The following is an 18,759-nucleotide window of genomic DNA, read 5'->3' on the forward strand; positions in this document are numbered from 1 at the left end:
GGAGGCTTTTGGTGACATGGAGCTTTCCCAAAGAGAATCCAGATTAAGAGACTGAACAGTCCCAAGCAGAATGGGGGTGGGGGTAGGGGTAGAGGTTCAGAGTAGCCATATCTTAGACTCTCGCAGGATATATCTAGTTGGTTGGAAGGACAAGTGTGGATAAGGTTCTGTTCATTAGGTGTAAGCAAGTAAAGGATTGGACTTGATTGGATTTTGCAGTGTCATCTCTGGCTTGGGCTTGATAGTACATACTATACAATGAATTTTGGATTATCTAAAGTAGTATCTTTGTTCAGTTTTGTGCACAACTTGTCTTTCTCCAGATCTTGGGTGTAGTCTCAAAGGTGCTTTTTCAAATGGCAACTGGACTGTTTTTTCCTTGAGGAAGACGCTTTGCTTCTCACTACACTTCTTTGCTCTACTTATTTTGAGTGTCCTGTTACCCCATGTTATTGGAAGATAGGGATTTCCAGTTTTAAAAAAGAAAAAAAAAACCACCTTCCCATATCCATTAGCATCCACGTCTGTCTAAGCTGATATAGCTCAGTCTCTTAGCAGACATGAGCATAATTCAATTTTGTTTGTATATCATTCTACATTATAAAACAGGAAGAATGTTTTATTGGAGAAACTTAAAAATAATTAGTAGAATAATAATAATAATAATAATAATAATAATAATAATAATAATAATAATAATATAGAATATTCTGCAGTTACTTTTAATATATAGCAAATAAAAATGTATGACAGTTAGTTGACCAGAATAAAATATCTATACACATATATTCCCAAACGTATGTGTATATGCATACACAGTCACCTTTTTGTATTAAGAACTAATATATCTAGCCATGTTCTTTAACATTTCATATAATCTTCCATCAACAGTCAAAGTATGAAGCAGAAGTTAGCTTTCTCCTTGAATTAACTTGTAGAATGGGTAGTACAAGTAAAGCATAACAATCCCTATAAAAGGGGCAATGGAGAAGGACATGGTTGAACAAATATATGAATCAGGAACATTTTAATGGCTATATGACAACAGCACCCAAAGGCAAAGCACTGAACTAGGCTGATATAAAAGTCTGTGATGCATCAGTATTATAATGTTTGAGCAATTAATGGACATGGAAAAGTTATTTTGAAGGACCAGACTCATAACCTTTTAGAAATCTATTCCTAAATTCATTCCTTAACATTTACAGCTAGTCTCTTGATGCTGTCTGAATTTGGTTGTTTTTTGCAAGCATTTCATTACCAGGCTGAAAAACATTTTATTGAAACATCTGCAAGAAAATAACCAGGTCCAGAGAGCATCAAGAATCCAACAGTTCGAACTTGAACTACATATAATTTCTTCTACTGGAACACTTACAACATTTTCAAAGTCGAATGAGACAAGTTCCAGGGAAAAGCTACAAATCTCTTTGGAGCCCTGGATTTGGATATTTTTTTCTAACCTTAAGTATAGTTTATACTTAAGTATCAACTCTAGGAAAGTAGTAGATGAGAAACTTGTGTCTGTACAAAACCTCAATCTTGGCTAAAATAGGGCTGGCTACTTAGAGTTTCAGCATGTTGTGGGAATCTAGCCATGGTCTTATCCAATGGAAAACAACAAGATTTAGGGTAATTGAGTTTAGCCAGCATGTTAACTGTGACATTCTGCACCAGCTGAAGACCCCATACCATAGAACACACTGGACAAGTTTAGATGCAAGATATAAATAACATGATTGCTTGGAAAATAAGTTGGAGTAGCCAGTTTTAGCTATTGGAGACATCCAGGATTCCAGTGAGAACAATGGATCAAAGGTTACAACAAATTTTGCCAAAGTGAAATGAAATTCTGGTTTAATCTTCTTTCCAACACATAGGAGAATAGATGGTTATAAATTTATCTCTCATCTCTACCTGGAAGTGCAAATTAATGTGTCCTGGAAGGATGACTTCCATCAAAGATATTTTTTCAAGATCTTCCATTCTTTATTTGAAGAATGAGTTTTTATAACCCCCACAGTTCAACAGTGGCAGCTCCAAACAGATTAACTGCTTAGCTGTAGGTCACTGCTCTTTCTTATATGTGATTTGGGAGAAATAATGAGCTTTTTAACCATTGATTTATTTTTGTTTTGATGATGCAGTGCAAACATTTTATGCTGAGCAAATAGACACATCTAAATAAATGCTTCCATTTGACTGATAGCTGATTCAATTTAAATGCCATTTGCACCATTAAAAGTCTTGTCTTGAATATATCCTTATGAATCACTTAAAAGAGGACAAAGCAACTGAAAAAAATAAAAACAAGTTGCAGTAAATGGGATTGGCCCCCATTTATAACAGCCCTACCTGTTTTGTTAATGAGTTTGCAAAGTACATTTGGTCCTATATGTCAGACATGAATGTGAAATCTTCTGGATCAGTGTGATCAAGGAGTTCTACATGATAGGATTCCATATTTATCACTTTCTTCAAGAGAGATTAGAATACTTGATTTGTTGAATAAGGTCATTACTGTTCATAGAAACAAGATTAGACACCATTGTTGTTTCTTCCTTTTATCTTCTTTCCTTAGTTTATGCTTGGAACAATCAGCAGAGCATTCATTTAAAACAGTGTTTTTCAAGCTGGGGAATTCTGGGAGTTAAAGTCCATACATCTTAAAGTTGCCAGGTTTGAAAGACATCGATTTAGAGAAATCTTACCTAAATCCAAGATGTTTAGGAAAGAAAAATATTTTACATTGTATTTTTCTTCTGATACTTTACATCGGGATATTTCCATTATGGATTGTTTCCAGCCTAGCCTCTGTCTTGCTACTCTGGTTCCTCCAATAATCTTCAGAAATTTGTGGTCTTGTCCTTACAATTCTCTGCTTCCTTGACTTTGCACTTTCTATCTCTTTCCTTTCCTTCTCATCCTCTGTGACCATTTTCTCTTTAGGCTCAGTGGTATATATCCCAGATTCTTTAAGGAGTTTTAACATTAGCTGTTGCTGATCTACTGTATATCTCCCAGCACCCATAAGGGTTATGGGGAGTGGCGAGGGATGCTGGGAGTTATAATGCAACAACACTTGAAATACTACAAATTGTTTACTCCTCTCTAGAAATGAAGTTCTGTTTCCTAGTCCCAACCACTTTACTCCATATTATCTTGCTTTCTGGTTTCTTTTAACTTTAAGAGTTCTTTTGCTTTCTTTATGGCAGGGGTCTCCAAACTTGGCAACTTTAAGACTTATGGCCTTTGACTCCCAGAATTCCCTAGTCAGTATGACTGGCTGAGGAATTCTGGGAGTTGAAGTCCACAACTCTTAACGTTGTCAAGCTTGGAAACCTCTGCTTTAGGGATCCATTGTCCTGTGATAACAATTATGCATCAGTTGTTGTTTGGGTAGCAGTTCTCTATTTTGTATAGATATTTGTGTTAATCTACTCACACATTATGGAGAGTATGCAACTAACTGGATCCCTGGGTGCAAAGAGGTCTTATTACAATCAAAAGAATATGAATAGAATCCCATGCAGACCTCCCCCATATGGAAAGATCTGGGAATAAAGGAGTTGTGGACTGCACAGCCAACACATCATGACACCATGGGTATTTTCCAATTGCTTAAACTAGACTATTAAGAAATTTGAGCACCAAATTTCTATTAATGACATGAATTATTTTGTGTACTTTTTCTCATTTAATCTGAGACCTTGTCATTACTTTTAATGCTCTATACCAGGGGTCTTCAAACTTGGCCCTTTTATGACTTGTGGACTTCAACTCCCAAAATTCCTCAGCCAGGCACGCTGACTGAGGAATTCTGGGAGTTGTAGTCCACAAGTCATAAAAGGGCCAAGTTTGAAGACCCCTATTCTATACAGCAACAGAATACAGTACAGCACCAGAATACATCAGGCAATGCCTTGCCAGAATTGAATCTGCTTGTCTAGCCATCTAACAAAAGTCTGCTGGGTGGCCCCTCTTGTGTGATTCATGGGAGGTAGATGAGGCAACAAAGCTTCGCAATAATGGCTTCCATTCCATGGATTGTCCTTCACAGGGTTAAAGCACAATTATTCCAGTATGATTTCAGCCTCTGCTTGATTTAGTCACCTATGATTATAGTTTTTTAATTCTTTTCTACTGACTTTTGTATTTTCAATTTGCTTTCTTGTTCTAGCCCAAAGACCGTTAGAATTGATATGGCCTATAAATATTGTCAATACCCAATATTTGGAATGCTTGCTCTTGTGGAGTAAAATAGAATATAACCAGGTTGAATAGGTTGCATATAACTGGATAAAATGAACTGCAATAATAGTTGGAAAGAGATACCCAGTTCTCTGTTCTATTTTCTTTTGCTGTTATTTGTTGAAAATAATTGGATGACATAAATTATTTCAAGTGCTTTTCAGACTAGCATGGATCAGACTAGCATGGATCAGACTAGCATGGATCTCTCTCTCTCTCTCTCTCTCTCTGTGTGTGTGTGTTCAGAATCCCAGATAAGGTCTTGCCCAGTTCTAAGAGAATGTCATTCAACCTTTTCTTCAATCCAAGGATTGCATTTGCTGCTAGATACCCTCAACAGAGGAAAGGTATTTAGACCTTTCTACCAAGGAAGGTTGCTTTCATGGAGAAAGAAGGCAACTCCTAGCAGCCTTAGTCAGTAAGCCCAGTGATGAAGGGTGCTGGGAGTTCAGGTTTGGTGACATAGCATGGATGTTTGTTTTGTTTGGTTTGGTCTAGTCTTTGCTAACTAGTTGTTATTTGTTCTCCAAGATCTAAATAGATGAGAGTAGCCATTTAGCATTTTTCACATTCACCACGGCACTCTGTAAAGAATGATTCCCTCCATGTTTGGCCTTTAGTGTGATGTGGCAGGATGGGTACATAGAAACAGAAAGGAATGGCAACCTGGGCTTCACAAAAACACTTAATAATGCACTCCACAAGTGTGGACTGAGCACATGCTGGAATACTGACTCTTACCGCCTGGACATCTAAACAAGAGGAAGAGAAATGCCTTCCCCCAAGAAACTATAGGAAACTAAACCCAGATATGGGGGTCCTACTGATCCTACCCCACACTGCTCAGGAATGCTGCTTGTCTTGCTTCTTATCAGTGGTTACCTAATTTAGATAATGTCCCCCCAGCCTAGAATGAGTTATAAAGTTCACATCTCTACTCTTAATGCAATCCTTAGGAGGAAAACACATAATCTTTTTTATTGTTAGAAGTGCGATGTCTATTCTTAATCTTATTCTCAGCTCTCAGGGCACTTACACTGAAGTAAGGATGGAAGCTTCCCTGAGATAGAAGTAAATGAAGCATAGAGCCATGAGCACAGGGATGAGAGATACTGAAATGGAAATCTGGCATAATAAAAATATCTGTCTTTTGGGGGGGGGGGGCTTGGAAGAAACGAGAACCGAAATTTCATTTGCTGCCAGTGATCCACATTTATTTTCCCCTGAGGTTAATGTCTTTGTTTGCCTGGTATCATATTCTAGATTGTGTCTCTGATAAACCTTGGCTGCAATCAAGACTAATTCACAAGGGCTCAGGACCACTGTGGAACAAGATTCAAACAGCCAGGCTCATTGCAAGGTTGAAATGATGTTCCAGTGATTCCCCTTCCTTCTTCTCTCTCCCCCTCCCCAAGAAAAAATGCTGCAGTTAAATAGAGTATGCCTCCTTGTTATTTAAGTCCCCCGAAGCTGCTCATTCTTCTATTTCCTTCTGTTTGTGGTGTACTAGCAAACAGATGCTCTTTTGTATAACCAAAGAGGAGAAAAAGAAGCAAAAGGAGTAGGAAAGAGATCATGATGATGTCCCCAGAAAAGACTGGCTGAATCTTCAATCTGAGCAATTTTTACCTTCTTCAGAGTAGGTGTATAGTTCTACATCTCCCTCATTCTTTGGCATAACTCTCCTTCAAAAACGGGAGAGGATCTAACTTTGCCAAGATATTGAGATATTTTATTTTTCCATATTCAAATAGTGTGCTAGTATATCTACTGCTAATATACTGTGGGTGTATGTTTTCATATATGATAGTTATACAGTTGCCTTCGCCAAGCTGCTAACATTTAAATTCTAATTCTAAACATTTCCAGCCAGCATACTTGGTGGTTAATGTCCCTCTCCAACTTTATAGTCATTGTGTGCTCTTAAGATGTTGTGCATGGTACAGATTTAATAGATTTATCAGGTATTTACTTCATTCTGAACAACAGAGTAGAAAAATAGACAATAAACTGCAGGATAGTAGCAACATTATACACTCTTCATAGATCTCATTCTGTGAGACTGAGGTAACAGCAGTATATTCCTTCTGTTCACCTGCAGCACTAATTTAGGATTTCAGTAAAGTCATGTGCTGCTCAAATGTTGCAGTGAACAACTACTTGTTGCCTCAGACATTTAAAACTAATTCCTTTTAAGCAGGTGCTGTGTTTATGCACTTCGGTGTATCATTTGTGTTCCTCGTTCACACTGAGGAATATCAGTCCCCTATATTTCCTGTATAACTAATATATCAAACAACAGCTAGTCAATCTCACCTAAGATTTATGGATGAAAACCAAACAATTGTCAGTGCTGAGTCATATTCCATGCCAGAACGCAGGAGAATTTCTGCACAGACGTTACTTAAGGACATGCAATAGTATTGTAGCTAAGAAATCAATCCAGACATTTTTCTATCTAGTCAATCTTCTGTATTAGTATTATTCTTTATTCTGAAAAATGTTCATATGGTGCAAAGTAATCTACCTCAATGATTTGTTTATTCCTTATTTCATTGCATGCATTTCTAAGAGTTCAAGATGGTATAGAAGTAGGGAGAGGGAGGGGGGGAGAGGGAGAGGGAGAGAGAGAGGGAGGGAGGGAGGGAGGGAGGGAGGGAGAAAGAGAGAGAGAGAGAGAGATTGGTTTGATATGACTTAGTAAGTGTCATAGCTGACAGAAATTTTGAATCCAAATCAGGTCAGAACATAATAACCTAAATTATTATATTATATTCTCCTACTAGCATCTTATATGTATATTACACATCCATTCATGTCTGATATAATCAAAGAAAATACTCTTACGTATATTAAAATTGCTTCTAAAATATTCATATTTATCTTCATTTAATCACAAATGTTGTTTTCATTTCTTTTATTAATTGTACGAATTACAGAATTTCCCACAAATCTACCTGAATATGAAACAGTTAAGTAAATTGTACTGTTATTTGAATTTCAGCATATTTTCATGGAATAGTTAGGCGATCTTGATGAGTACATGATATCACGTATGGGTGTTTAAATCTTGCTGATTTTGTTTCAAACTTTCTTTTGTATTATCTTTAGGGTCTCATGATTCATTTAGCTTCTATATTGATGAGGCCTCTCCAGTGGGACCTGAGCAGCCAGAAACTGTCCAGAATTTTGTCTCTGTGTTTGGAACTGTGGCTAAAAAGCTGATGAGGAAATGGCTTGCAACACAGACAATGAATTTTACAAGCCAGCTTGGAGCAGGGATACGGTATTTTGACCTTCGGATTTCCACAAAGCCTAGAGACCCTGATAATGAACTCTACTTTGCTCATGGTTTATTCAGTGCCAAAGTCAATGAGGGCCTGGTGGAGATCAGTGCCTTTCTCACTGACCATCTTAAAGAAGTGGTCTTGTTGGACTTCAACCATTTCTACGGGATGCAGAAATGCCACCATGAAAAACTGGTTCAAATGCTCAGAGACACTTTTGGGAGTAAAATGTGCCCGCCCATCTTTGCCCATGAAGTCTGTCTCCAGTACCTGTGGGAGAAGGATTATCAAGTTTTGGTGTTTTATCACAGTCCAGTGGCTTTAGAGGTCCCATTTCTATGGCCAGGACAAATGATGCCAGCTCCTTGGGCAAACACCACAGATCCAGAAAAATTGATCCAGTTTCTCCAGGCATCGATCATTGACCGAAGGAAGAAGGGGTCTTTTTTTATATCTCAGGTGGTATTGACTCCAAAGGCTAGCACTGTGGTCAAGGGGGTCACTAGTGGTCTTAGAGAAACAATCACAGAAAGGTGAGTACCTGCCCAAATACTGAGATAGTCTCAGATTGATGGCAGTTTGTCTTTTACTTCTGTTAGTTCCTATTAGTAAAGGCAGAGAATCCTTTCCCCATAACTATTATTAATAATTGCAAAAATGCTAAAATATTCACACAAAAATCCTGCACTCATCTTAACAAAAGAACAATACTTAAGTCCCTTCCAACTTTGAATCTATTAACAATGAGTAGAAGAAGGAACACATTGCCAAGTTCTTATTATTTCCATGTTATATCTCAAAGGAAGTATTAGAAGTATTAGAATTTCATGCCCTATGAAAGCTGCCACCAACCGAAAGTTGGCCTCACATGACTGTGATGCTATAAAGTTGAACCAGTTAATTAATGGCTCAACTTCTGTTCCAAAGGAAACATTGGAAAAAGAGTTGGCACATTTCTTATGGAAATGTATGGAGAATTGGTTTCCATTGGTGGGAATTCTCACCTTCTGTCTCCCTTAATTTTCTCCTTCTTCTTTCCTATCCTCTTAATTTGTTCCAAGGATGCCTTTAATGGTTCCCCAAATAGTTGACTCACCTTTTTCCTTGACAGAAAAATAAATTTGGAAAGGAAAGATGACAGAAGGATCTTCTATCTTTAGCCAAGTTCCATGATCCTTCAGAGTAAATAAGAGAAAGGAAGAGATTGGATAACCATTTGTCTGAAGTGGTATAGGGTGTTCCTGCCTGAGCCGGGGATTGGATTAGAAGACCTCCCTTCCAACTCTGTTTTTCTGTTCTGTTCTGAATTGGATATTGCATAACTAACAACACCATGTTTGCGTATCCCCAGACCACACTGAATGTGTATGAATATTATATATGTTTGCCATTGCAATCTGCCAGAATATTAATTATGACCATTTACATTTAAATTTTCTGTATAATTAGACAATATCAAGTTTTAGTAAACTGAGTAAAATGTATTTACATTTAGAGTTGGATTGGAAGAAACTGGATAGATAATTTCTGTTTCTCAGAGGCTTAAGAAGATTCCACTTTATGGAGGAGAATTAGGAGGATCAATTGCAATAAAAGCAGAGGTCATATCATCTCAGTCATGGATTCTTTCTACATGAGGAATTATGGAGTCTTGCAAACTTTAGGATAGTGAAGGTACTAAGATTTCTGTTAGTATGCTGGTCCATAAGAGAGAAATATAGCTTTCAAAATTTCTTGAGGAAAACAATGGTTTGTATATTCATTTTAATACAGCTTGGCAGTCCTGTGGTTGTACATGAATCATCAGAAAACCTTTGATCTGTTCAGTAGTAATTGTTATATCAAGTGTCTGCCTTCTTAGTACATGTGTGCTTACCAAATACAATGAATAATATCGCTCAGTCCTTATTACTAGATGTACTCTAGTTTTTTACATTTATTTTTTGAAATGATACTAGGTTTTTGTGAAATTTAGACCAGTTCACTAAGAGGAAGGATGTGTGACAGGAAAGTTGTACGAGGGACTGTGAACCTCATAACTATTGCTGACAGCACATAACACTAAGCCAAGATTTGTTTATTCATGCTTTGTTGAATAAGCCATAATGGTCAAGTTCCCAGATAATGTTAAGTCGCAATATAAGTGTTTACAATCATTAATTATATATGGCTTAGCATTAAATGTAAATTGGCCTCATAGGTGAACTAACACGTTCTCATTCTTAAAACACAGCCATTGTGCTTAAAATCACACAGACTTCAATGTGTCGGTTCTTTGGAAAGATTTGGAAGTCTTGCCTAATGGTCCTCACTAACCAGAAAATTAACCTGGAACCCAGAATTCGCTACAGTCATGGCATAGAAATCTTAGTAATAAAACAAACTGATCAACTGTCCAGTAGTGAATTGTTTTCTTTTACTAAATAATAATCTACTGAAGTTGCCATTATGCAAGTGGATGAAGGCAGATTGCTTCTATATCTGTTTCTCCCTCTTCTGTTCAACTGCGTCCTCAGTTCTCAGAGACTGGCTGGACAAGTCCCTGCAGTTTTCTTGGCAAGTTTTTCAGAAGTAATTTGTCATTGCTTCCTTCCTATTGCTGAGAGAAAATGATTAGCTGAAGGTCACTCAGCTGGCTTAGTGCCTAAGACACGACTAGGTCTCCTGGTTTCCAGCCTAATGCCTTAAGACTACACTTAACAGGCTCTTGCCTGTATATCTAAATCTCATAAATTAAAATTGTTTCTAAAACACATGAACTAGGGGGGGAAAGGTCTGCTCATTTCAGGCAATCTTGAAATATGAAATCCCCAACTGATCAACAGAAGACTTCCCTAGAAACCTTCTCTTGAATGAAATTTAGAATTGGATGTCTCTGCAGAACAAGGTTTAGTGCAATTTTAGAGTGGTTTGGAACCAATCCTGGTAGCTACTTTCTAGATTCTTCCTACTGTATTAAGCCTTCAGATACAGAAAAATATTAGGGTGGAGGATAGTCACAGGAGTGGAAGAAAGTCATTCTTTTAGAGCATTCTTTTTATGCCTACTATCTATTTATTAGATTTTTATTCCATCTTTATTATTTATAAGTAACTCAAGGCAGTGAACATACATAATGTTCCTCCTATAACAACAGCCCTGTGAGGTGAGTTGGGCTGAGGGAGAGAGAATGACTGGCCCAAGGTCACCCAACTGCCTTTTATGCCTAAAATGGGACTAAAATTCCTAGTCTCCTGGTTTCTAGGCCAGAACCTTAATCACTGGACCAAACTGCCTCTCTTTCTTTCCATTCTTTACCTGCTGTTTTTGTTTACTGCTTCAGCTTATTGAAAAACACACCTTTTCTGACATGATAGCTGCTACAATACTAACAAGTTTTATAAAATGTAATATACTACATGTAAGTGGTATGTCCTCCCCATTTTAAAAGGATGCTCTTTTGTATGTGCAAATCTATGCAGATTTAACAATTGCATTAAGATCACATTGTAGTGCACCGTATCTTTCATACTCCACTATGTGTATTTAATTGTTGATCTTTTTTGGGTAGAGACAAGTTACTCTTTTTATTTTTGCATTGTTAATACATTTTTATGTATTGATAGACCCACACAATTACTATGAGTAGCCATATACTTAAATAAATAAATAAATAAATAGAATAACTGGAAATACTTGCAGGTAAATGGGCACAGGAGGTTAGTCTTAATGTAGGAAATCATTAATTTCCATAGATGTGATAAAAATACACCAATTTCTTTAAGTGGGCAGTTATTCTAATGGGACTGTATTTGTCTTGAGTAGTTTTCATTGTCCATAAATGCATTAATATTGCATTAATTTGAATTAGGTAACCTGCTGTTCTACCGGAGAGCAGAAATACAGGCAGCCAGTCTTGAGATCTTTGCAGATAGCTTTTTCCATAGTCAGGCAGCATAAGCCCATAACAAAGCCTCGTGCGATGCTGCTGTGTGTTGACGCACAAGCACGGTCCCACCTGCCAGAGCGCTATTTCTGTAATGCAGTTGGAATTAGGAGGGCACAGATCATCTTTTCTTGCTGGAAGAAAAATGGATGTGCTCTTCTCCCACCTCACCCCTTTGAGAACCACGGCAAATGGACAATGCAGGAACATCACTGTAATCAAGATAAAAGGAAGTGAATTTTCACCATACTCCTCTATAATACATCTCAATGGCCAATACACTGTATCTCCTCTGGACCGATAATGTTCACTTCAGGGTTCTGTTATTGATACCAATTGTCAAGGATCTCCTAATTTGAAGGAAGAGTGATATCAAAAATATCAGTTGTCATGCACAAACAGGAGGAGTTTCCTCCAAATCTTCCTTTCTCCATGTCCCCAAAGGTAACCTGGCTTAATACAGATACTCCTCAACTTTTGACCAAAACCGAGGCCAACCTTTCTGTTGCTAAGCAAGGCAATTTTTAAGTGAGTCAAACCCCATTTGTTATTTTTTTCCCCATGGTTGTTAAGGGAATCACTTTAGTTGTGTGGTTGTTGAGCTAATTTGACTTTGCTTGTCAGAACGCAACAAGGAAGATTGCAAATGGTGATCACATGACCCCGAGGCAGTGCAGCCATCCTAAATGCATGCCTGTTGCCAAGTGCCTGAATATTGATCACGTGACATAGGGATACTGCAGCAGTTGTAAACATGCAAACTGGTCATAAATCATTTATATATCGTTGAATGGTTACTAAATGAATGGTTGTAAGTCAAGGACTGGGAATGGGACAACTCGCCACAGCCAACTCATCAGGGGGCAACTCATGGAGGGACAATTTAATAATTCTATTTACCTATTTAAAATAAATAAAAAATTATTTTAAGTTTTGCCATTCACATTTCATTCTGTCCCTCCTTTTGCATCCTTTATTAATGATTCTATTCCACCATTTCTTTGATATTAGTGTAACTTTTCCTGTGACAAGTTGGCCATGGCGAGTGGTCCTGCAGCAAGTTGGCCGTGATGAGTTGGCTGTGGCAAATTGTCACGGACCCTCGAGGACTACCTGTATTATATACCTCACAACTGACAAAAAATGACTGGCCGGTTTGAGTCAGGTACCTGCATTTTACCTTCCCTTTCTTAATTTCCATAACAAATATGGAGAAATCACAGTCTTAACTGATTTGGTAATGCAATACTCTTAAGGTGCTTTGCCTTCCATGAAACCACCTCTCCCAACGGGGAAGCCAGGATTCAAAAATAAGAATACAATTCTTAAAAAACAGGCCAAATCTCACAACATGTAGAATTTCACAAGACCTCAGTGTTCTTGTCCAATGTCTTTTGAAATATTAGCAAAAACATAAACATTTCAGGCAAGAAAATTCATTTCTAAAATGATTGGTTAGGAGGATCTGATATATGTAGATCAGGGATAGTCAACCTTGGCTCTTTTATGACTCGTGGACTTCAACTCTCAGAATTCCTGAGCCAGCTTAGCTGGCTCAGGAATTCTGGGAGTTGAAGTCTACGAGTCATAAAAGAGCCAAGGTTGACTACCCCTGATGTAGATTTTCAATCCTTGAGTTAATTATGAATTGTATAGTGTTATATAAAAGCTTAATACAGAATTATTTCAAGAAATAATAAATTATTTGTGGAGTAAGGAAAAAAATAATAAGAAAGGCATCTACTAATTATTTGAAACAACCAAAGGCCTAAGAAAGGCTTCTGCTAATTGTTTGAAATGAATGAAATTTCATTAATGTGTAGTCTGCCTTTCAGCTTATGAAGCTATCCAGGTGACCTATAACAATTAATGCAAAACATAAAGCATAACAGTAAAATCAATGCAAGGTAAATCAGAATTAAACTTCAAATCAATTAACAGTCAAAAGCTTGGCAAAGTGGAAAGAGATTAAGTCAATCAGAATAGAGCTGGGACCTTGGAGGTCTTTTAGTCAAATCCCCCCCTCAAGTAGGAGACACTATACCATTTCAGACAAGTGGTTGTCCAGTCTCTTCTTAGAAACATCCAGTAATGATCTGAAGTATAAATATAAGTATTTATAAAAATAAATATAAGCATTTGAAGGTTCTTTTTTTCTTTTGCCATTTTTGTAATTATTGGAGAAGGGTAGCCAAGCATAATTTTCTGGGCAAAGCATGTCATGGCCTGAAAGCCACCCAGGAGAAGACCCTTTCCCAAGCTTCTGGATGGATGTTCACCTTCTAAATCACGGGTGTGAAACTTGCGACGTATCGTGACTTTTTTTCCATTGCCGGCAATGGGTGGGCGCAGTTTTGGCGTGACGCATCCGGCCCATGGGCCGGCAGTTTGAAACCCCTGTTCTAAATGCTGCTGCTGCTGCTGATCTGCATGACCAAAGAAGTTCACAATAGGAGACACATTATCTTACATAGTCAGGCCATTTGTGTCTGGAAAGTTGTTAGCCAGTGCAAATGTTTCAGTAGAGGCATCATATGATCCTTATACTTTGAACTGGATAGTCAATTTCATTCAAGTGCAACTGGAGCCCTAAGACAAGGGCATTATTGATGATCTTACCCAAAGATGGAATACTTGAGAGTTGCTTGCATAAAGATCTTAATCTAAAGTGTTAGAAATAACTGTATTGAAACTCTGGAGATTCTCAGTTATCCAGGTCATAGTTGTCTCAAAGGTGCTTTTTCCCCCTTCCTATTCTTCCTATCCCATCCTTCCATCTCCCCAGCATGCAATATCAACTGCCAGTATCAATCCTTCCATTCCTCTGGCCATCAGAACTGATGAGTTTTTGTGGATAAGAAGTGAAACGTTTTCTTCTTGTTGCTCAAGGAAAAAAACAGTCCAGTTGCCTTTTGAAGAAAAAAGAGACCTTTAAGTCTCTTTTGAGATAACTGTATTGAAACAATGCAATGCATTAAACCATGGGTTGCTCAAGCATAATTGGTTGCATAGGATGCAGTTGGCTGAATTCATAGCAGCATTCCAATACTTGATGGGCTGTCACAGGGAAGAGGGTGTTGATTTATTCTATTTATTCTGAAGGCAGGACAAGAACCAACAGGTGGAAGCGGGTCAGAGATTCAACCTGGAAATGAGGAATTTCTTGACAGTGAGAATGATTAATAAATGGAACAGCTTGGCTCTTAGAATTGTGGGCACTCCATTGCTGGAGGTTTCCAAGAAAAGATTGGACAACTATTTGTCTGGGATGGTACAAGGGATGCTGTCATGGGCAGGGGGGTTGGATTAGAAGACCTCGAGGGTCCCTTTCAGTCCCATGATTCTATGATGCTATAAACTATAATGAGCATACACTATCTACAAAATATATATATATGAATTTTATCATTATCTTGCTGGCTTATGTACAGTGTTTATCACAGAAATGGGATTTCTGGCACTGTACATTACAAGAAAACATTGAAAAATCCACATTTCCATGAGATTGATGAGCAGAAGAATGGAATTCAAAAGAATGCAGTGATATGTAGCCAGGTGGTGCTATAACCCATTGTCCACTTAAGAGTGTGTGGACTTCAATTTGAACAAGGCTTCTGGTTAAGGCCAGAAATTGACTAATTTAAAGAATAGAATACTTAACCAACCGATATTAATATAGTATGAGTCCTTTACTGAACGTATATAAATCCCGTAGAATTAAAATGTATGACGAAATTATTATCGTTTCCTATCCGTTCGGTTAATTACGGTTAAGAATATTTCGGTCTTTCGATCGTGTCATCCGTAGATAAATAGTATTCAGAGAATAGACACGTCTGAAAGGTACACACACACACACACACACACACACACACACACACACACACACACACACACACACGATTCGATGCTACTACGGAGAGAATATCAACCACAAATATACAGCAGGCATATTACAGTATTAAAATAATCTTTCAGCTTTGCTTCATTGCATTCGTGTCTCACATACAGAGTGGCTGATATGATTTCTCCAGAGTTGGCTGTTCTGGTCTCATTTTTTTCTTCCAATGAAAAACAAATGATAAGGTCTCATTGAGGTTTTGAGAGGCTAAACCCATTCAAATGAAACCAAAGCACTGTTTAATTTTTTTTTCCATGGAAGGAAACTGTAAACTTTTTTATTTCAAGCAGCAGCATGCAATCCAATAACTTCCTTATTGTTCTGATTGGTTTTTGTTGTTTTTTCAAGAGATGACAATTTTGTTAGAGGTAGTCCTCTAGTTACAACCCACAGTTGAGCCCAAAGATTCTGTTGCTAAGTGAGAAAGTGGTTAAGTGAGTTTTGTCCCATGTTACAACTTTTCTTGCCACAGTGTTAAATGAATCACTGCAGTCGTTAAGTTAGTTAACTTATGCTAGAATTAAAACACAAGGAGGCAACAGAATTTTATGAAATATGGAACAAATGTTATGATTGGCTAGAACAGAGAAAGAAAAAGATATGATTACCAATGTAAATAAATTGTAAATAATATATATGAGATGTATAACACAGTTCTGTTAAGGGAAAAATGTATTTTTTTCATTTTTATTTTTGTTGTATAGTGAAAAAGGAATAAATATTTTTTTTTTAAAAAAAAAGTTAGTAACACATTTGTCAAGTGAACCTGGCTTCCCCATTGACTTTGATTGTCAGAAGATCGCAAAGGGTGATCACATGACTCTGGGACAGTCATAAATATGAGTCAGTTGCCAAGCGTCTGAATTTTGATTAAGTGATCACAGGGATGCTGCAACGGTCATAAGTGTGAACAACGATCATAAGTCACTTTTTTCTGTGTTGTTATAACTTCAAACTGTTGTAAGTTGAGGGCTATCTGTATTTTATTGTTTTTAATGTATTGGACAAGACAATGACAGTGATAATCTTGTCAATACAGACAGACAGACAGACATCTTAATGCTTGGACTGAAATATATAGACCCTCTATTGTAACATGTCTTCTCCAGTCTTCTTGATTGATCTGGTAGAATAATGAACATGTATACCAATGGATGGGTTTAAAATGATGGAAGGGTCATTCAATAGACTTTGACCCTTGGTGAGATTTAAAAATTGTAGAGTTGTTGAAGCAAGAGTTCTGGTAGCTAAGCAACTGTCATGCAGAATATACCGTTGCTTGATAAAGTGGGTTTAAAGAGTGAAGCAAAACTGATTGGGAAGAGCAATTTAGAGCCTTGGAGGTCAGTCAGGTCAATTCTTTTGTTTTCCAAGACTCAGAGCTTAATCCAAGACAAACCTTGCCTTCCATGCCTTGAAGTAATTACAGTAATGTGTAATATAAAGCATTTACTATCCAAGGCAACATAAACTGGAAATCACCAACGTAAGTTCACAGTGGAACCTTAATACAGGTAGTCCTTGACTTACAACAGTTCATTTAGTGACTGTTCAAAGTTACAACAGCACTGAAAAGAGTGACTTATGACCATTTTTCATAGTTATGACCCTTATAGAATCCCCATGATCGTGTGATCAAAATTCAGATGTTTGGGAACTGGTTCATACTTATGACCGTTGCTGTGTCCCAAAGTCATGTGATCAGCTTTTGCAACCTTTTGGCAAGCAAAGTCAATGGGGAAGCCAGATTCACTTAACAACCGGGTTACTAACTTATCGACTGCAGTGATTCACTTAACAACTGTGGCAAGAAAGATAATAAAATGGGGCAAAACTCACTTAACAAATCTCTCACTTTAACAGAAATTTTGCACTCAATTCTTGTCATAAGTCAAGGACTATCTGTATGGGATTTCCTGTGGAGGTAATGGTTGGAGTTGTACTTATTGTCACTAACCCATTAATCACTAATCAACTTTTACTTTGAAAAAACTAACTTTTATTTCAGCAAAATCTTCTGGGAGAATATTTTACAGTCTTTCTGAAGACCTGTGTCTAGAATTTCAACTATCTTTAGATTACATCTTAGCCTTTTCTCTTCTTTTTGCCGTGATTGAACTTACAGAATAATAATCAGTATCAGCACTTTATTTTATCTTGTAGGTTAAGATTACCAAATGGAACTGAAGAAATCTGAGTGACCACTAGATAGCAGAAAAGACACAGTCAAACTAGTTTTTACTGCCATCTAATGGTCATTTGGTGTTTTGCAGTTCTGAGCAGATAGCTCTAGTGTACAAGTTTCATATACAAAGGCATCCCAAATCTGTTTTAATCCCTCATATTGTCAAGCAACAGCTCATTTTTGCCATTCAGAAACGATAATACAAGTTGAAGTGGCCACCATAAAGCTAGGTAATTTTAGATCCTAAGACCTAATGGTCTTATTAAGGAAGGAGGGCAATAGAAGAAGGGGACGACAGAGAATGAGGTGGCTGGATGGAGTCATTGAAGCAGTAGGCATGAGCTTAAATGGACTCCAGAAGATGGTAGAGGACAGGAAGGCCTGGAGGAACATTGTCCATGGGGTCGCGATGGGTCAGACACGACTTGGCAACTAACAACAAGGGAGGAATGCTTCCTCTTGGATGATAATCTCATATATTATTTGGGATCACAGATTAGTTTAACAAATAAAACATACCAATTTAATTATTTCACTAAATAAAAATGAACTTTTCCTGCGCTCCACCCTTATTAAAGTAAAAATTATGTAATAAACATCTATTAACTGTAAAGTGTATTTAAGAATAATATAAAGCAGGGGTCTTCAAACTTGGCAACTTTAAGACTTGTGGACTTCAACTCCCAGAATTCCTCAGCCAGCCAGGGCTGGGGGAAGAATTCTGGGAGTTGAAGTCCACAAGTTTTAAAGTTGCCAAGTTTGAAGCCCCCTGATATAAAGGATGTTACACAGTTCAGTGAGGTTCTCAGCATGGTCAAATCAGATTGGGAGATCAATAAGGGATTGTTGTTACCCTCATTACTTGCCACTTGTCCATGATTTTATTTTTATTTTTTTGGAGGGGAGGAAGTTTTCTAGATTTTAAGTCAGGCTGTAGTTGCACCATTGCTAGCTTTGAACCCTAAAGAGGGAAACTGCAGAATCCTGTTTATTCAGGTACTTAGATTCATTCAGTGCTCTGTTGTTGTTTTACTCAGAGCAGGGTTAAATGAAAGGGATAACTTTTCTTCTGGTTCCTATTTTAGTCCTTGTTTGGTGGCCAGAGTCCCTGTTATAAATAAACAAACCGATAAATATTGCTACTGGCAACAAGAGGCTTCTTGGAAATTCTTATAGTTTTCATTTGCCCAATGGAACTAAGATATGAAGT

The 18,759-nt window shown here is 37.5% G+C and overlaps 1 protein-coding gene across 1 annotated transcript in view; it reads left to right on the forward strand.

The window, feature by feature from the left end:
* The window catches only part of PLCXD3 (phosphatidylinositol specific phospholipase C X domain containing 3), a 73,804-nt gene that overhangs the window by 40,048 nt on the left and 14,997 nt on the right, over positions 1-18,759 (forward strand). Inside the window, exon 2 of the mRNA XM_015820093.1 lies at positions 7,363-8,071. Within this exon, the coding sequence (XP_015675579.1) occupies positions 7,363-8,071 (709 nt within the window). The remainder of the gene's footprint in view (positions 1-7,362; positions 8,072-18,759) is intronic.

The sequence above is a fragment of the Protobothrops mucrosquamatus genome, unplaced genomic scaffold, assembly GCF_001527695.2.
Source record: "Protobothrops mucrosquamatus isolate PMUCROS unplaced genomic scaffold, P.Mucros_1.0 scaffold1061, whole genome shotgun sequence".
NCBI lineage: Eukaryota > Metazoa > Chordata > Lepidosauria > Squamata > Viperidae > Protobothrops > Protobothrops mucrosquamatus.